Source organism: Typopeltis vanoorti, chromosome 20 (genome assembly GCF_054136105.1).
Source record: "Typopeltis vanoorti isolate ZY-2024b chromosome 20, IOZ_Tvanoo_1.0, whole genome shotgun sequence".
NCBI lineage: Eukaryota > Metazoa > Arthropoda > Arachnida > Uropygi > Thelyphonidae > Typopeltis > Typopeltis vanoorti.
Window position 1 is genome coordinate 23,489,545 of NC_143568.1, and position 18,675 is coordinate 23,508,219.

The following is an 18,675-nucleotide window of genomic DNA, read 5'->3' on the forward strand; positions in this document are numbered from 1 at the left end:
TATCAGAATGTATCCCGAGAGTTCAAAGAATAAATAGAGAGGGATTCAATTGGATGTGTAATCTTATCAAGCAAGAGATTCGTAAAAAAAGGACGATGTGGAAAGAATACTGTGTGCGTAAGGATGACGTCCATTATGAACGTTATAAGCAGCAGGATAGAATAGTCACAACTGTTGTACGAAAAGCAAAGTCTGAGTATGAAAAGAAACTGGCGCTGTGTGCTAAAGACAACCCACAAGAATTCTATCGATTTGCTGCAAGTAAAAGAAAGAATGAATGACTCTTCAAAATCCTGATGGCATGAGGGTTACAGATGCAGAAGAGGTTGTTCAGTTAATGAGTGCCCATTTTGTTAAAAGCTATCAACCTGGTGTACGCAACATTGAGCTCACTGTTAGTTCTTCACTAGATGAAGAAATGCAGGTGTATGAGGACGAGGTATTAGAGCTGTTGCATCAATTTAATAAGAATTCAGCAATAGGGACTAACGGGATATCAGCATGTGTGCTAAAAGAGTGTTCAGCTGAACTGGCAATTCCTTTAAGCAGACTGTTTAATATGAGTCTCAGAACAGGGAATATTCCACAGGCATTTATGGTAATTCCACTGCACAAGGGTGGTGCAAAAATCGATGTATACAACTATCGACCAATTAGTATCTCATCAGTGGTGGTGGAAATTTTGGAAAAATCGGTTGAAGTGAATCTCTACTTTGCAATGAACAACATGGGTTTACTAAGGGAAGGTCATGTTTTAGCTGCTTGCTCACGACAATGTTACCACTGAACTAGACAAGGGGAATGGATTCACCATGATACTCTTGGATTTTACTAAGGCTTTTGACAGAATACAGCATGGCAGACTGCTGCATAAATTGGAGAAAATGGGTCTAGGTTATAGAATATTAGCATGGATAAGAGGATAGTTGACTGACAGATATCAAAAAGTGGTATACAGGAGATGTGAGTCTGCAAAATTTAAGGTAACTAGTGGTGTACCACAAGGATCAGTGCTTGGTCCACTGTTATTCAATCTGTACATTAATGATATTGGGAAGGATTTGACAAGTGACATACAGCTATTTGCTGATAATGCAAAGATAGGTAGAGTAATCAGGAATGCAGCTGATTTGAATAGGCTGGAATTGTAGGCATGGGAAAATGGGTGTCAGTTCAATGTCAGTAAATGTAAAGTTATTCACTTCGGCATGATTAGATATCCAATGTCGTATTATATTGGTGGGATTAGGATAGGAATCATGGAGTGTTAATAGATAGGAAGTTGAAGTTCAGGGGTCATGTGGAAAAGATTGCAAATACAACTCAAAAGATAATTGCAATGCTGAAATGAACATTCACATGTAAAGATAAGAATGTTATTTTGCCTCTTTACAAGACCTTGATAAGACCTCACTTGGACTATTGTGCGCAGGTCTGATCTCCTGGTTTCCATTGTGATTCTGATATATTGGATAGAACACAAAGGAAAGTGTTAAAAATGATATGAGGACGAGGTATTAGAGCTGTTGCATCAATTTAATAAGAATTCAGCAATAGGGACTAACGGGATATCAGCATGTGTGCTAAAAGAGTGTTCAGCTGAACTGGCAATTCCTTTAAGCAGACTGTTTAATATGAGTCTCAGAACAGGGAATATTCCACAGGCATTTATGGTAATTCCACTGCACAAGGGTGGTGCAAAAATCGATGTATACAACTATCGACCAATTAGTATCTCATCAGTGGTGGTGGAAATTTTGGAAAAATCGGTTGAAGTGAATCTCTACGGGGTGCTTAAGGGTCAAAGCTGTATAACTGAGAGGAGACCTCCACATAGCCTTTAAAGGAATGCGGAGAACCGACCAGGGCTTCTGACCTAATGTCCAATCCTCACCTTCTCGTGGTGCACCCTGTTGGGTATCTACTTTGATACTGAACGAACGAGGATGGGCTGGCAATTTGGGATTTAGCCGACCAAATTGTATTCTTATTGGTTAAACCAAAATATAGAATGATGGTACAACATGACAAAATTTCATGCCGGCTGGGGCGTCGCCCGGTTAAACAAGGCCCCCGTTGTTTTTGCCAGGGAACCAGGGCGAACAGCAAAAAGTCAGCTACTGGAACAAATCTGAAAACAAACCCCAACTCAACATCACCAGAGTTAAAGATCGGTACTATCAATGTAAGAAGCCTGAATGGCAAAGAAATGGAGCTAGCTGAGGAATTAGATAAGTACCAGATCGACATAATAGGGGTGACTGAAACAAAAAAGACCAAAACTGGTGAGATCTTTCTGAGCAATAAATACAAAATGTTATATTCAGGCAATAACAATCAAGGAAAAGAAGGAGTAGCCATAGTATTCAACACAAAATACGAGGCTAATCTTCTTGAATGGCAGTCAGTCTCAAGTAGAGTAATGTGGGCAAATATGAGAATGGGGAACTGGACAATGAGACTTATTTGTGCCTATGGTCCCACAGAAGGTTCTACTAAGGTAGAAGTGGAGGAATTTTTTGAGGCTTTAGAAAAAGCAACTGACACAATGAAAAAGGAAAAGTTGGTCCTTGTTGGGGATCTAAATAGTAGAGTAGGAAATGATTGTGAGACATACAAAAATATTTTGGGAAAATTTGGAGAAAAGAGCAAAGCTAATAATAATGGCAAATATCTGTTGGATTTCTGCTCAGGACATGGACTGGTTATTACTAACACCATGTTCCAACATAAAAATGTGCACAAATTCACATGGAGAGAAGAGGCTAGGAATAAGAAAAGTCTCATTGACTATGTTATTGTTGATAGTGATGTTTTCTCCCTGGTGCAGGACACCAGAGTGTACAGAGGATTTGAAATTGGAAGTGATCACTATTTAGTCTTGAGCAGGATAAAATTGAATTTCATATTGAAAAGAATAACATGTAAGAAAGTTTTAAAGCGAATAAAAGTTGAGCAGCTCTCAGATGTAAACTGTAGACTAAAATACAGAAATATTATTGAAAAGAAAATGAAAGAGTTTGAGAACAGGAATCAAACCTTGGAGATTCAGTGGCAAACTCTGAAGGAAACATTGATTGATTCTGCCAGAGAGGTATGTGGTGAGGTTGTGTGCAAAGATAAAAAAATCAGAACTCCCTGGTGGACACAGGAAGTTAAAGAGGCAGTGAAGGAAAAGAAGAAAGCATATCAAAAGTTCCTGGCAAATAAGTCAGCTTTTACTCTTACAGAATACAGAGACAAATGTAAGAAAGCTAAACAGTGTGTAAAACTAGCTAAACAAAAGTCATGGGAGGACTTTGGCAAGAATATAGAAAATAAATATCAAGAAGGTGGAAAAATATTCTAGAGGTTGTTGAAGAAGCTTAGGAATGGAGGAAAGAGTGCTGTAAAAGGAATTAGAGATGATAAAGGTGAAATGAAAACAGGAGAAAAAGATATTCTTGAAGTATGGAGTAATTACTTTGAAAAACTGCTAAATGAAACAAGCAGTGATGACAGCACAGTGATAAAAAACACTGACCAGGCATGCAGTCAGGAATACATATCCATACTTGAAGTAGAAAAAGCCATCAAAGGCTTGAAATGTGGAAAGGCAGCAGGAATAGATGATATTCGACCAGAAATGCTGAAGTATGGTGGTATAAGAGTCTTACAGTGGCTGCACTGCATAGTTCAGAAAGCCTGGACAGAGGGACGAATTCCCGATGATTGGAGTAGAGCTCTCATAGTACCCATATATAAAAAGGGAAATAAAACTGAATGTGAGAATTACAGAGGTATTTCCCTATTGAGTGTTCCTGGCAAGATCTATGCAAGTATACTTGAGAAACGGTTGAGAAGAATTGTGGAAGAAAAGCTTGGTGAAGAACAAGCTGGATTCAGGCCAAATAGAGGCTGTCAGGATCAGATCTTCACTTTACGACAAATAGTCGAGAAAGCATGGGAATATAACAAAGATCTGTATTTAAGTTTTGTCGATTTGGAAAAGGCATATGACAAGGTGCCAAGAGAGAAGCTATTCAATACGCTGCAGTTATATGGTGTCAATGGGGCATTATATCAAGCAATACTTAGTCTTTATTTGAGATGTGAGTCAGCAGTTAGAATTGAAGGAAGTACAGGAAGATGGTTTAATGTTAAATCTGGTGTGAGACAAGGATGTACATTATCCCCTCTGTTATTCATTATCTATATGGATCACATTATGAAGGAATGTGGTATTAAACCTGATATCAAAATTGGAGATGTTAATGTCAGCTCTTTGCTTTATGCGGATGATGTTATACTTCTAAATAAATCCGCTACAAGTCTGCAAGATTCTCTGACTAAATTGAATAGCTGTTGTAATAGATATGGTATGAAGGTCAGCAATAAAAAGACAAAGACAATGAAAATAGGCAGAATCATTGAAAATGTCAACTGTGTTGTGAATGGAGAACCTGTGGAACAAGTAAAACATTTCAGCTACTTAGGCACAATTTTTACTGAAGATGGTAAACTAAATATAGAAATAGACAACAGAATCAGCAAAGCTGGTATCGTGGGAAGTCAATTGAATAAATTTATATGGAATAAGAAAGAAATTAGTCGGAACACTAAATTAGCTGTATACAAGACTGTGTTCAAACCAATTTTAACTTATGGATCTGAGAGCTGGGTCAGAAGTAAAACACTTGACCAAAGACTAGAGACCGCAGATATGAGAGTCCTGAGAAAGATTAGAGGCATGAACAGATGGCATCAATGGCAATATCATATTAAAAATGAGGATATTAGGAAAGAACTTGACATTGTCAGCATCCAGGAATGCGTTAGCAGAGCTAATCTCAGATGGTATGGTCACTTAAATAGAATGGGAGAGGAAAGATTAGCAAAACAAGTGTTCTCTGCCAGGTTGGCAGAAAAACGACCCAGAGGAAGACCAAGATATAGGTGGATTGATACGGTACAAAGTGCCTTAGACGATAGAAATATAAGATCTGATAATGTTGGCGTCTTGACAAGTAACAGACTGATTTGGAGGAAAATTGTAGATAGGAAGTTAGTAATGATGTAATTTTTTCATGTAGTACTGTCATATCCTGTACACCCCTTGAGGGTACATGGCAGGAATTTGATGATGATGATGATGATGAGTGAATCTCTACTTTGCAATGAACAACATGGGTTTACTAAGGGAAGGTCATGTTTTAGCTGCTTGCTCACGACAATGTTACCACTGAACTAGACAAGGGGAATGGATTCACCATGATACTCTTGGATTTTACTAAGGCTTTTGACAGAATACAGCATGGCAGACTGCTGCATAAATTGGAGAAAATGGGTCTAGGTTATAGAATATTAGCATGGATAAGAGGATAGCTGACTGACAGATATCAAAAAGTGGTATACAGGAGATGTGAGTCTGCAAAATTTAAGGTAACTAGTGGTGTACCACAAGGATCAGTGCTTGGTCCACTGTTATTCAATCTGTACATTAATGATATTGGGAAGGATTTGACAAGTGACATACAGCTATTTGCTGATAATGCAAAGATAGGTAGAGTAATCAGGAATGCAGCTGATTTGAATAGGCTGGAATTGTAGGCATGGGAAAATGGGTGTCAGTTCAATGTCAGTAAATGTAAAAGATAGGTAGAGTAATCAGGAATGCAGCTGATTTGAATAGGCTGGAATTGTAGGCATGGGAAAATGGGTGTCAGTTCAATGTCAGTAAATGTAAAGTTATTCACTTCGGCATGATTAGATATCCAATGTCGTATTATATTGGTGGGATTAGGATAGGAATCATGGAGTGTTAATAGATAGGAAGTTGAAGTTCAGGGGTCATGTGGAAAAGATTGCAAATACAACTCAAAAGATAATTGCAATGCTGAAATGAACATTCACATGTAAAGATAAGAATGTTATTTTGCCTCTTTACAAGACCTTGATAAGACCTCACTTGGACTATTGTGCGCAGGTCTGATCTCCTGGTTTCCATTGTGATTCTGATATATTGGATAGAACACAAAGGAAAGTGTTAAAAATGATATCAGGATTGTGGAATACTGAGTATGAAGACATTGAGAATTTGTAGACTGCAGACACTAGCAGACAGGAGAAAGAGGGATGATATGATTGAGACTTACAAACTTCTGAAAGGGTCATACAAGTCAATTGAGATGAAATTTTTCAATTTTTGAAGGTGTGGGGAAAGGAACAAGAGGGCATCCTTGGAAGCCGAGAATGAAGGCTGCTAAGAAAGAGTGAAGACTAGATTTTTCTCTCATAGGATAATGCGTGATTGGAATGGATTACCATTGTTTGTTGTGAGTGCAAGCAGTGTGAATGAATTCAAGAGTAAGTATGATAGCTGGTGTGTGTAGTATGCGGCCTCCATCAATGAGTCTCTGACTCCTTGGAGGTCTCGCTTAATAATAATAACCCTCATGATGATGATTCTGCCACTCACCTAGAGATCTGGCATAAATGAAAACATTTTAAGTTACTATGATGAGATTGAGAGAAGAACTGTTGAACTAACAAAAAGTGTCCTCAATCCAGTCCACCTTAATACTAACCTAAGCTATAACCACCCTGATCAGAACTCATCAACCATCTAACTTGGCATATGCAAAATCATACCCATGTGAACATGCCCAACAATACTGTGAAATTCAGAATGCCTTCAAATGTCAGCAATCCATTTGTAACCTAATTTATAGTTTTTGTTCTCTAGTAATGTATATCTCATATTTCTCTTTTTATATGATGCCCAATGAAGTCTTCTAGGAAGACTAAACTAGGTGTGCGTTCAAGATAATAAATAGTTTTCTATATTGTTATCCCTCAGTTTTAATCATTTGAGTTTCTTTTATTATGTCAGACAGCTTCCAAAGTAAATCCATTGCATCACAAAATATAAAGAAATAAATAATACTAAATAAATAAATAAACTGTATATATCAGGGGAATATATTCAGATCGTGCAAGGTGTGTGGTGCACACCCATGGAATAGCAATTTCACTGATATTATTTTTTTGCAGTTATTCCTGTTTAAAACTCTCCTAATTGTTCATTGGCTTCACATAATTCCTAAAATTAAACACAATATGCTAATGCTTCATGAAGAGGACACTTTTTGACACATAAGCACTGCATCGCATTCATATTAATAGCCCAGGTGTGCTGTCACAAATACGGAAACCTTGGAGCCTTTAAAGAAGCATGTATTACTTTTGTAATACATGCTGAATTACAAAACAGGAAATTATGCCAACTGAGGAGCATACTGAGTTCAGCACAATCAGTTCCTGGATGGGAAGCATTTAAAAAATACTTAAATGAGGCAATATCAGAATGTGTCCTGAGAGTTCGAAGAATAATAGGATAGGAAGCAAATGGATGTGTAATCTTATTAAGCAAGAGATTCGTAACAAAACAATGATGAGGAAGGAATATTGTGTGCATAAGGATGACATCCATTATGAAAATTATAAGCAGCAGACAAGAAGAGTCACAACTGTTGGAAAGCTAAGTCTGAGTGTGAAAAGAAACTGGCTCTGCAAGCTAAAGACAATAACAAAGAATTCTATCAATATGCTGCAAGTAAAAGAAAGAATGAACATGAAAGAATAACTCTACTGAATGCAGATGGTGTGAAGGTGACAGATGCAAGAGAGGTTGTTTAACTAATGATTGCCCATTTTGAAAAAGCTATCTCTTTACTGGATGAAGAAACTCAGGTGTATGAAGAGGACGTATTAAATTTGTTGCACAAATTGAATAAGAATTCAGCAATAGGGACTGATGGATATCAGCACGGGTGCTAAAAGAGTGTTCAGCCGAACTGGCTATTCCTTTGACAAGGTATATAATTTGAGCCTCAGAACAAGAAAGATTCTGCAGGAATGTAAAGAATATATTCTAATTCCATTGCACAAGGGTGTGCAAAGACCAATGCATATCCAATTATTGACCAATTGGTATCTCAGGAGTGGTGGTGAAGATTTTGGAAAAATTGGTTAGGGCTCACATTCAGAAATAGGTTGACAGAGTATCTTTGCTTTGCAACGAACAGCGCTGGTTTACTAAAGGAAGGTCATGTTTTAGCAACTTACTTACATTCTATAGTAATATCACCATTGAACTAGACAAGGACAATCGACACAAGGACAGTATTTGGTCCACTGTTATTCAATCTGTACATTAATGACATTGGGAAGGATGTGACAGACGACACACACAACTATTTGTTTATGATGCAAAGATAGGTATGGTAATCAGGAATGCTGCTGATATGCAGCACTTGCAGAATGATTTGAATTATGCAAGAATTGTGGGCATGGGAAAATGGTTGTCAGTAAATGCATGAGGGGTACCCAAAAATAACCAGAATCTGAACTTAGCATACATGCACATACATTTTCTAGTTATAGATGATGCTGCCAGGCATCGCGAGTGTTCAGTTTTCTGCACCAGTCTGGCAAGTGGTGTCATCCTGTGTGAACTGGTTTGTTGTTCTGGCTGCTTTTTTGTTAGTGCGTTTGAGCAAGTTTGACAATTTTGTGATGGCTGACCACAAGGAACAGAGTGTGTGCATGAAAATTTGTTTTCTTTTGGGCAAAACCACAGCTGAGACTACTGTTATGCTTTGGCAAGCCTTTAAGGATGATGCGTTAGGTAAAACACAGTCTACAAGATTTTCCCATTTCAAAAACGGGGACATGTCAGTTGAAGACCAACCACAATTTAATTGACCTTCGACAAGCAGAAATAATGAAAGCATTGACAAGGTTTGCCAGGCAATCAATGAATATCGTCAAAAGACCATTGAGCAAGTTTCTCAAGAGATGTGAATTTATCATGGAGTTCATGCTAGTGAATTTTAAGAGAATTGCAAATGTCTGCTAAATATGTGCCTTGTTTGCTCAAGAGGATTAAAAAAAAAATCATGTGAACATTTGCCACAATTTGAGGGAGCAAGTTCTTAATGACTAAAACTTCTTTTCAAAAGTTGACCAGGGATGAGTCTTGAATGAATAGAAAGAAAAGTCACTGGAGGCTATAAACAGTGTTCCAGTTGAACAGTTCTAAAACTGTTTCCAACAATGGAAAAAAATGTTGGGACAAGTGCATTGACTCGCATTGAGAATATTTTGAAAGCGACTAGAATATGGTATCATAAACTTTAGAATTTTTTTTTTTTTTTTTTTTTTTTAAATAATTCCAGTTATTTTGGGTACCCTCCTAACAAAGTCATGCACTGTGGCATGATTAGATATCCAATGTCGTATTATATAAATGGGATCATGTTGAAGGAACTGATCAGGGTAGGGATTAGGAGATAGGAAGTTGAAGTTCAGTGGCCATGTGACAAAGATTGCAAACATGACTCAAAAGATAATTGCAATGCTGAAACAAACCTTGACATGTAAATATAAGGATGTCATTTTTGTCTTTTTACAAGGCCTTAATAAGAGACCTCACTTGGACTATTGTGTGCAGGTCTGATCTCCTGGTTTCCACAGTGATTCTGATACAGTGGAGAGAGTACAAAGGAGAGTTAAAATGATATCAGGATTGTGGAATACTGATTATAAAAACAAACTGACAATTTGTAGACTGCAGACACTAGCAAACAAGAAAAAGAGGGGTGATATGATTGAGACTTACAAACTTCTGAAAAAGTCATACAGGATTTCAATTGATGGAATTTTTAATTTCATTTTATGGAGGGTGGGGAAAGGACAAAAGTGCATCCTTGGAAACTAAGAATGAATGCCGCTAAGAAAGGGTGTGAGAGCTAGATTTTTCTCTCATACAATGGTGCACGATTGGAATGGATTGCCATTGGATGCGCGTGTGCAAGCAGCGTGAATGAAATTCAAAAACAAGTATGGCAGCTAGTGAGTGTAGTATGTGGCCTCCTTATATATAAAGAGACAAGCTGACAGCACTATTGAAGTTTCATAAAAAGGTCTATAGTGGAATAAACGAAGAAATGCACACAGCAGCTGTTTTTCTTGATATATCTAAAGGGTTCGACTGTGTTTATCATGATCTACTGCTATTGAAAACATCCAAATACAGCATTAGGGGAATTACTAATGACTGGTTCAGATCCTATCTGAATAATAGAAAACAATATATCAGCTATGGTATATTTAAAAGCACCGCAAACATAATAAAATACGGAGTCCCACAATGGTCTGTACTAGGACCCATCCCATTTATAATATATGTTAATGATCTATGTAAATACAAACTTTTTGGCAAAATGATATCCTTTGCTGATGATACAGCTTTAGTATACACCGAAACAACCCTTGAAAAAAAAAATTTAAAAAAATATATATATATATAGAAAAGAGAGAGAGAATATAAAGGACTGAACACAGCCCTGTGTAGATGATATATTTGCTATCTGATCCCACAGTCCAGATACCGATTTGCTTTTAGCATTAATTGTCTGCACTTCCTAGACAAGTCTTTCGAATGGCTCATTATCTTTTTCCATTTTTAGAAAGCCATCACATGAAGATACCTATGTAGTCACACCATATTAGAGATTTTCCTACTATTCACCCTGTCTTCAGAGGGAATGGAACTTGCTTATGTTACTAACATTTTCCAGAATGATGTCTGATATTTCATAGCAAGCATTACTTGATATAAAACTTCTAGTTCAACTTTTGGGAATAGAAATTTGATTTGCATTTAAATATTACTAAAATCATTCATTCATGAAAATGAATTTTTGTGCAGTTTTTCTGTATCACTAGTTAACTTCAATATAACTTGATGAATGTAGATCACAAACTGCTTGACTAGAATATTCATGTCTTTAGACACATAAGATAAAATTATCTTTTCATTGATGTAATGAAGATCAATGAAAAGATAATTTTGTGGCGAAGATCACCACTAGTGTTTTGATTTTGCAGAAAATTATGAAACATTATCCCTTGATAAATTAAAGATGTAAAGAAATTATATTCTTGGTTTCATCATTTATTCAAGTGTAAGCAAAACAAAATTTGCAAGTGAAGTAACTTCATGACTTGGCTACTTGTATAGAGAGACTAGTGATTTCACATCAATTGCATTAGTATCCCATAATGCATGCACATATCTTTACGGACATGTATAATGCTATGCATTATGGGAAGGGCTACTACCTAGACAGGTTTCACTATATAAGTGAAGGGAACTCTAAAAACTCCCAGATTATTCTAAACTCAGTGAGTAACCCGAAGGATCATTTTGCTCAGGGTGGTCCCACTCAGTGACACCCAGGTGGGTAACCTGGCCACAAAGAGGAATCCTGAGTGGTGGCTCTGCCATTGAGCAGAGCCATAAACTCAGCATTGGCTCCACTCAGAAACAGGCAGAAGCCTGTCACTAAGCAGAGCTGCTCATATCTCAGCACAGTGATCACTTCAATGCTAAAGCACATCAGTGGGAGCCAGACCAAGATGTGATAAAAAGGTTGAAGTAATGCAGAGGTCATATTTCCATACACAAGTAGTCAGAAGATATTGTAAAAACTCTATGTAGCTTAAAAATACCAAAGCACTTTACATAGATTTTTTTTTTACAGAGGTCAAGTCCCATGAGAATATTGTAAAAATAACTTTGTCACTGTATATTTTATGCTAGATATTATTGTAAATAACCCTTTGGAAATTAACTGTATATACTCCTTTAACAAGAATATTTTAGAGTGTTAAAAACAGAGGCAATGTTTTGCCGCCGGAACGTTGTGTAATAGCTCTCTATGATGGCATAAAAAAAGGTTGTTTACGAATTTTGTGTATGAGAAAATGCTTACAAGCTCTGGCATAAACACCTCCAAAGTCAGTGCCTGAGAGACCAGAAAGGTTCAAACAACTTTCCGCTGGCTGGCAACTTACGATTAAAAGAGTGCACGGAAGAGAACAAAGAGCGGGTTGAACTTAAAAGAAAATGAAAGAGTCATGGTGAATTCTTAGGGGATTACAACCCTTCATGCAAGGTCTGAGAGTAGGCATAATAAAAAGGGATAGAGCGAGCAGGGAGGACTTCCAGTCGCCGCCAGAGAGAGAGAGAGAGAGAGAGTTTTCAGGTCCCCAGAGAAGGCTTCCATTGTCGACAGAAAGAAGGAATCTGGTTGCTAGTCAAGACAGAGTTGGCAGCAGTTTCATTTATTGGAAGGGCTTCCAGTCATCAACAGAGTCATCAGAAGTCAGAACCAGAGTGGAGGTGAGCTGCAGACCATAAGCAGAGTTCGAACCAGAGCAGTGACAGCAGAGAAAAGAGGTGAGGTAAGATCCCAGTTACTCAAGAGGAGAGTCGAGATCCAGGTGCCAAGAGAGCAAAGGCAAAGCGCTGTTACTGAAAAGAGCCAGAGCCAGTCGGCGGCAGTTACAGTCATCGGCAATTAGTAGCAGAAGTGCCAGCAATTAGAAACAGAAGTTCCTGAAGTAAGGATCCAGAGGAGAATTTGCCTGCATGCTGAAACCTCTTGTATATGTGCTATTCGAGTACCACAGATTGCAGTCAAAAAGCCTGCTAATATTCTAAAGTGATACCACTGTAGCAAGACACTCCTGAAGGAAGCCTAAAACTCGAGATGAAAGAAAAGCAATAAAGACTTTAGTAAAAGACTCTTGACAGTATGTGCGATACAGAGCCTCTGTATTTTCTCTTATAATCTAGAAGATATGGTGTATATGGACTGTTAAGAATTAGTTTAATAGTAATAATAAGTGTCCATAAGAGAGTCAATTGGCATGTTAGAAGTTCATATCTAATTTGTAAAAATAACCTCTTTGCGAGTAAACTAGAAGTTTAATAAATTCAATTTGTAAGCAGAGAGTAAATAAGTTTTAGAGTTAAAGAGATTATTTAGTTTTGAAGTGAAAGGGTTCTAATTTTATGCTAAAGATTTTTTAGATGGGTAGAGAAAGCAATCTCCCTGTCGTTTGATTCATGTTTATTTCATATTAATGTAAATAAATGTGTTTTAATTATTTGTTAAAAGAGTGCTGCCTGATCCTTTATTTTACAACTGCACTGTTCCTAAATAAATCGGACTTGTGAGCGGGAAACAACTAAGGCATTAAAAGTGCAGTTTTATTACTTAAGAATCACGACTGTTTATGTAAACTTTGTTGAAGGAAGTTACACTAGTAAGAGAGAGAGAGATCTATCGGAAGTTTTATTGAGTCTTATGCCGAATATTTGAAACACTGATGGGGCAGTCTGACAAATAAATTTTTCAGTGTTCATAGGCATACAACTAATAAATACAGAAGGTGGATAAACATAATATGCAGTAGAGTAAGTGATTAAGGTTATGAGACAAAAAGTGCACTGCTAATTAGTAATACAGAATAAAGATATAAGAAAATAAAGATATTACAATACAAGTATAGGAGAACAACAATGCATATTCTTAAAATATCACACCTTATTACTAAAATATTCTGGATTAGAGCAAGATGTTGAAAGCTTTTTCACTTGGTTATAGTATAAAGTAAAGATGCCAAGAAATTATATTCTTGGTTTCATTCTTTATCCAAGCATAAGCAAAACAAAGTTTGTGCATGAAATCACTTCACGACTGGGCTACTTGTATATAGAAGCTAATGACTAAGGATACGTGTGTTGCATTATGAAATATTAAGGCAACTGATCTGAAGTCATTGGCCTCTATATACGAGTGAAGTTACTTCACTCACAAATTTTGTTTTGCTTATACTTGGATAAAGATGAAAAAAAGAATATAATTTCTTAGCATCTTTAATTTATCAAGGGACAATGTTTCATAATTCTCTCAAAATCTGAATCATGATGATGTCAAAAAGTCTTCTTATAAGTTGGTTGTTGTGGAAAGAAGATTGCAGAGTGCCACATCTAGGGAATGAGAATGGGTGAATAGAATAACAGTGGTGAACCTAATCTCTAGTACACTACTTTTCCAGTTATTTTCACTTCACATCCTCCTATAAATGCTGCAGTTTATCAGAATAGACAATTGTCTAGAGCCACACCACATTTAATCTTTTTGGCTTGTCAAATCTTCAACTTTAGCATTTACCAAATCAACATATGTACCTCAAGTGAAATTAAAAAAAAAAAAAAAAATCAAATGTTTAAAATTCTATTCACTGTTTTCATTTCAGAAAACCTTAACATCTTAAAGATTTCAAAGCAGTTTTTCCCAGTTGGAAGCAGATTTAGTTTGCTGTGCTTATTTTGAAATTTGATGAGCAGAAATTGTGCACAGGTGCAACAAACAAACATACTTCATAAATTATGACTTTTCAATAAAGCATGACATAACCCTGAAATAAATAATGAATAAACCAGCAGATCCTAGTTTATGTATACACTTGGTACAGGAGCTTTGTACTGCACATGTCCAAAAAAATTTCGTCACACTAACTATATAAGAACTTCTTCAGATTCAAGCAAAGTAGAATGCCGAAAACTCAATTAGATGTATACTAGCCAGGAATAAATTCTTTAAATTATGGGCACTGAAAAAAAAAATTAAGAATGATATCAATATTTATTAAAATGGTTAGTTATCTTTGTAGTTAAATAAAAGTTCTGAAATATCTTCAAAAGTAAAATTTTATTTGTACTACAGAAAAAGCTAAAAAGGCATGCTTTATATTTAAAATATTAAGTATTAAATATTAATCAAACTGAAATATTAAGAACTTACCTCTGCTGTCATTACAGCAATTTTTTCAGGAGAAATAATACCTTTTACAACGTTTATCCTTAGACCTGGATTTTTGGAATCTTTGAGATTTGACACTCTGCTGCGAACCCTGTTCTTGTATTTCATGTTGGTATCCTTAAATTCATTATATATACTTGAACCAAGTTAAGTACCATGTGTATATGCTGTGTTTATGCGCACTAAACTCACATTATTAGCAGCAAAAATCAGTTCAAAAATTAAGCCTTTATACATGCATTTCAATGCTCCATTAAAAATATAAAAATAAATAAATAAATAAAACTTTATAAACTCAAGGAGCTATACAAGAAGCAGACTTTTACAAACATTCATGTCCACAATGGAATTCAAACACATGGACTGTTAGCTGGTAAGCAGATAGTATCCACATCAGCTTACTGGCCAAAATTTGGCCCTGGAACTTTTTCTACTAATCCTTATCTATCCTGCATGTAATGCTAACATGTTAGTCTCACACATTAATCAGTAGCCAGGTGACAAATTCCAAGTGAGAGTTAATCATAGGAGCAATTAAAATTTTAATTATAACTGAAAACTTTGATGACAACAACCATCTTCTTTTATAAGATATATCTACATATAATGTCTGAGTGAGATTACCTCAGGAGATGGGTGTGTTTCATTTAATGTCACACAGAGGTTATCAATCACAAGCTACACTCGTATATGTATTAGTCACATACTATATTCATAAAGTGATGCATCAAATATTATTGTTTTAATAGTATTCAATGTAGTTATGGATTTATGAATTGTACTCTTACAAGTCATAAATGGAATAAAAATAAAATAAGGAAAATGAATTACAAACATTCTGGAAAAAAGAATGATGAAAATATAACAGTCTGCTATTATTTCCATTCCTGTATAAGAATTTCCACAAATTCTAGTCATGCACTGCAGAAAACTTTCCATTCTCTAACAGACAAATCCTTTGGTCCCTACAGAAACACATAAGGATATGTATGACAAATTTTGGAGATAGAGAGTTAACCAAGTTAATAGCTTTACTTAAAACATGACAAAGTATCAAAGAAACAAGCACCAAAAAAACATCTACTATCTCATTTAACTTGAACTGCATGCAAAACCTTTCATAGGAGATTAGTTTATTCTGAGTGCTTGAATGAAACTGCCAAGATAATACCTGATAACTTAGCTTTATAGAGATCTAATTATTGTCACAATGAGGCAGTTAATGCTAAAGGTTCATCACATTTTACATGAGATTCCAACCCAGGCCTTTCCAAAGGGCATCACTGATACCGACTGAGCTATGGAGGCTCCCATGGGGATAGGAAACAATGGCCCTGTATGAGAATAACTACTTCGTCTTCAACTTAAAAGCTATTTATGTAAAGATATTTCCCATTCTCGATGGGAATTGATTTTAATGCCTGCAGATTGTGGTTTCTTAAAATATGGAAGGAGCATATCCCACAGAACAGAGGTAGTAGAAATAAATGAAGAGGATGACCAGCAGGTCTTGGATTGAATTGATAACTGATAGAAGAGATATAATGGTGTCACCACTAAACTGTAGAAGTAGTAAAGAGAAGAAACTAAGCATCTGTCATTCCAACCAGAGAGCAACACTAATACCAAAAGTCATATAGGCTCAAATATCTGATAATTTTAAAAACACGCCTCACTCAGAATATGGTCAAAGGCAAATGATACTGCAAATCATCATCATCATCATCAGTGGTTCTAACAGGCACTTAAGTGCCCACGACCTTCCAACTATTCTTGGACGTCTCAACAATAATTTAAGGATAAGGTGGTTAGCCCTATGCCTCCCAGAGTGTCCCATGTCTGTAGATGCATGTGTACACAGGGCTAGTTTGTCTGTTTTGAGGGATGCAAAACTCGAGTTTCCAGGTGAAAAAAAAACCCTACCTCCATATGAGACCAGCTAACTCACCTTTCGTCGAAAGAGATCAGATAAAGGTACCTCATGTCATGGATGGGAATCAAACCCAGGTCTTTCTGACCAAAGAGCTTCGTCTATACCGATTGAGCTACGGAGGCTGATACTGCAAATAACCAGCTTTTATAAATTTTGTAAAACCTGACAGCTAAGATAAAAAGGGTTTCAAACCAATTTGATAGAAAGATAATGAACACAGAGATTGTCGAAGATGCCATTCAGATTATTATTAATGATTGTGATTCAAGTTTTGTTCTCATGGAAGAATTTTTGCATCTGCTTTTTTTTTTTTTTTTTTTACCAACTGAAAAAATGTGAATTAAGAGTTGACCAAATTCTGTGGTTGGGAACTGATGGTGTAAGTACCTGTACTGGCTAGTTCTGATAAGAACTTGTGGAAAAACTGAATGAAAGATATCATAAAATTCACAATCATCGGTGCTGCATATTTAATTAGGAAGTACTGTGTGGTAACAATAGTTAGGATACACATTTTAAAGCAAGTAATGAATAGTGTCAGTTTATATGTACACAAAGATTAATTGCTGAATGATTGCTTCCTTCCTTCATGATATAAAAGATAAGCATGAAGTTTTTTTTTTTTCACCATACAGAATCCCATCCTTAAACGACCAGACCTACTGATGACTGTGGCCATCTAAGGATTACTGGCATTTTATTTTAATGTCTACAGATGTAGTTTCTTAAAATATGGAAGGAGCATATCCCACAGAACAGAGGTAGTAGAAATAAACCATGACCAGCAGGTCTTGGGTTGAACTGAAAACTGATAGAACAGATATAATGGTGTTACCACTAAACTGTAGAAGTAAAGAGAAAACACTAAGCATCTATTTATAGGAAATGGATTGTACTGGTAACAGAGAAGGGATCATTAACCAATCTGATTGCCCTCTTCTGAACACAGCTAGGATGAGTAAAGAACTTTTTTTCCCTTTAATTTTTATGTATTTTTTTAATATTTTTATAATTTTTGAAATAATGTGGAAACCCTGCTCTAGAGATTACAAATGGGACTCTTTCAAACTATATCAGGCCTCCAATAAACGGGGAGGTGGTCTCACACCAAGGAATGAAATTCATCTCCCACCTAAAATGTTGATATTATAATTTGAGATACATGTGTAAAGAGGAGTTCGACATTATTTTTAACCTTTTTAAGAAGACATGCCTGACACATCTTAAAACAGTTACTACATGTAAACCAGATTTGCATATTCATCATGCAAGAGAGTGCCACATATAGTGTCTCCTTTGCAACTTTACTAGTTCTAGATCTTACATTAAAAAAAAGCAAAGTTCAAAGAAAAAATTAAGGATCTCTGTTTCTTTACACCAAAATAATGACTCCTTTGACGTGGTATCTTTATTCATCAACATATCACTATTAGAAACTGTTCATTTCTTACAAGATTTCCCAGACAGTATTACAATCAATACAGGATATCCACTAAACAAAACAAGTCATACAAACAAATTGAAGGAATACCTATGGTGAGTCCTATCTCTCTTTCATTAATAAACTATTTTATGGAATGCTTATAAAGTCAATTTTTTAATATTATATTCCCTCAAACTCATACATGGCTTCATTTTGTGGATGACATCTTGCAGTTTGGTCACTTTCAGAGACTGAATTACAACAATTTTCATATAAATCAAACTCCACGTATAACCATATCAAGTTCCATATGTTGAAAATTTTTGGAATAAACTACGTAGACAAAGGAATGAAATAACTAAATTTAATAGCTAATTTAAGTATTTACAATCTAATGTTTTGTTAGCTCAAGCTAGCATTATCAAAGGCATTTCACACTGAATAGAGACTACAATAACAAGGACAGTCACTTGCATGGAAGACGACAGTGGCACTCTCTCTACAGTGATGTTTCAGGTGGATAAGATAGTGTGCCAAAATGATGAAATGGTCTTCTTCTAAGGCATTGTTTGGCTAGTCCATTTTTAAGTTGTCCATAT

General features: G+C 36.0%; 1 protein-coding gene across 1 annotated transcript in view; it reads right to left on the bottom strand.

The window, feature by feature from the left end:
• TfIIS (RNA polymerase II elongation factor) overlaps nucleotides 1-18,675 on the bottom strand; it is a 163,861-nt gene that overhangs the window by 36,908 nt on the left and 108,278 nt on the right. Inside the window, exon 6 of the mRNA XM_090410830.1 lies at nucleotides 14,703-14,857. Within this exon, the coding sequence (XP_090266956.1) occupies nucleotides 14,703-14,857 (155 nt within the window). The remainder of the gene's footprint in view (nucleotides 1-14,702; nucleotides 14,858-18,675) is intronic.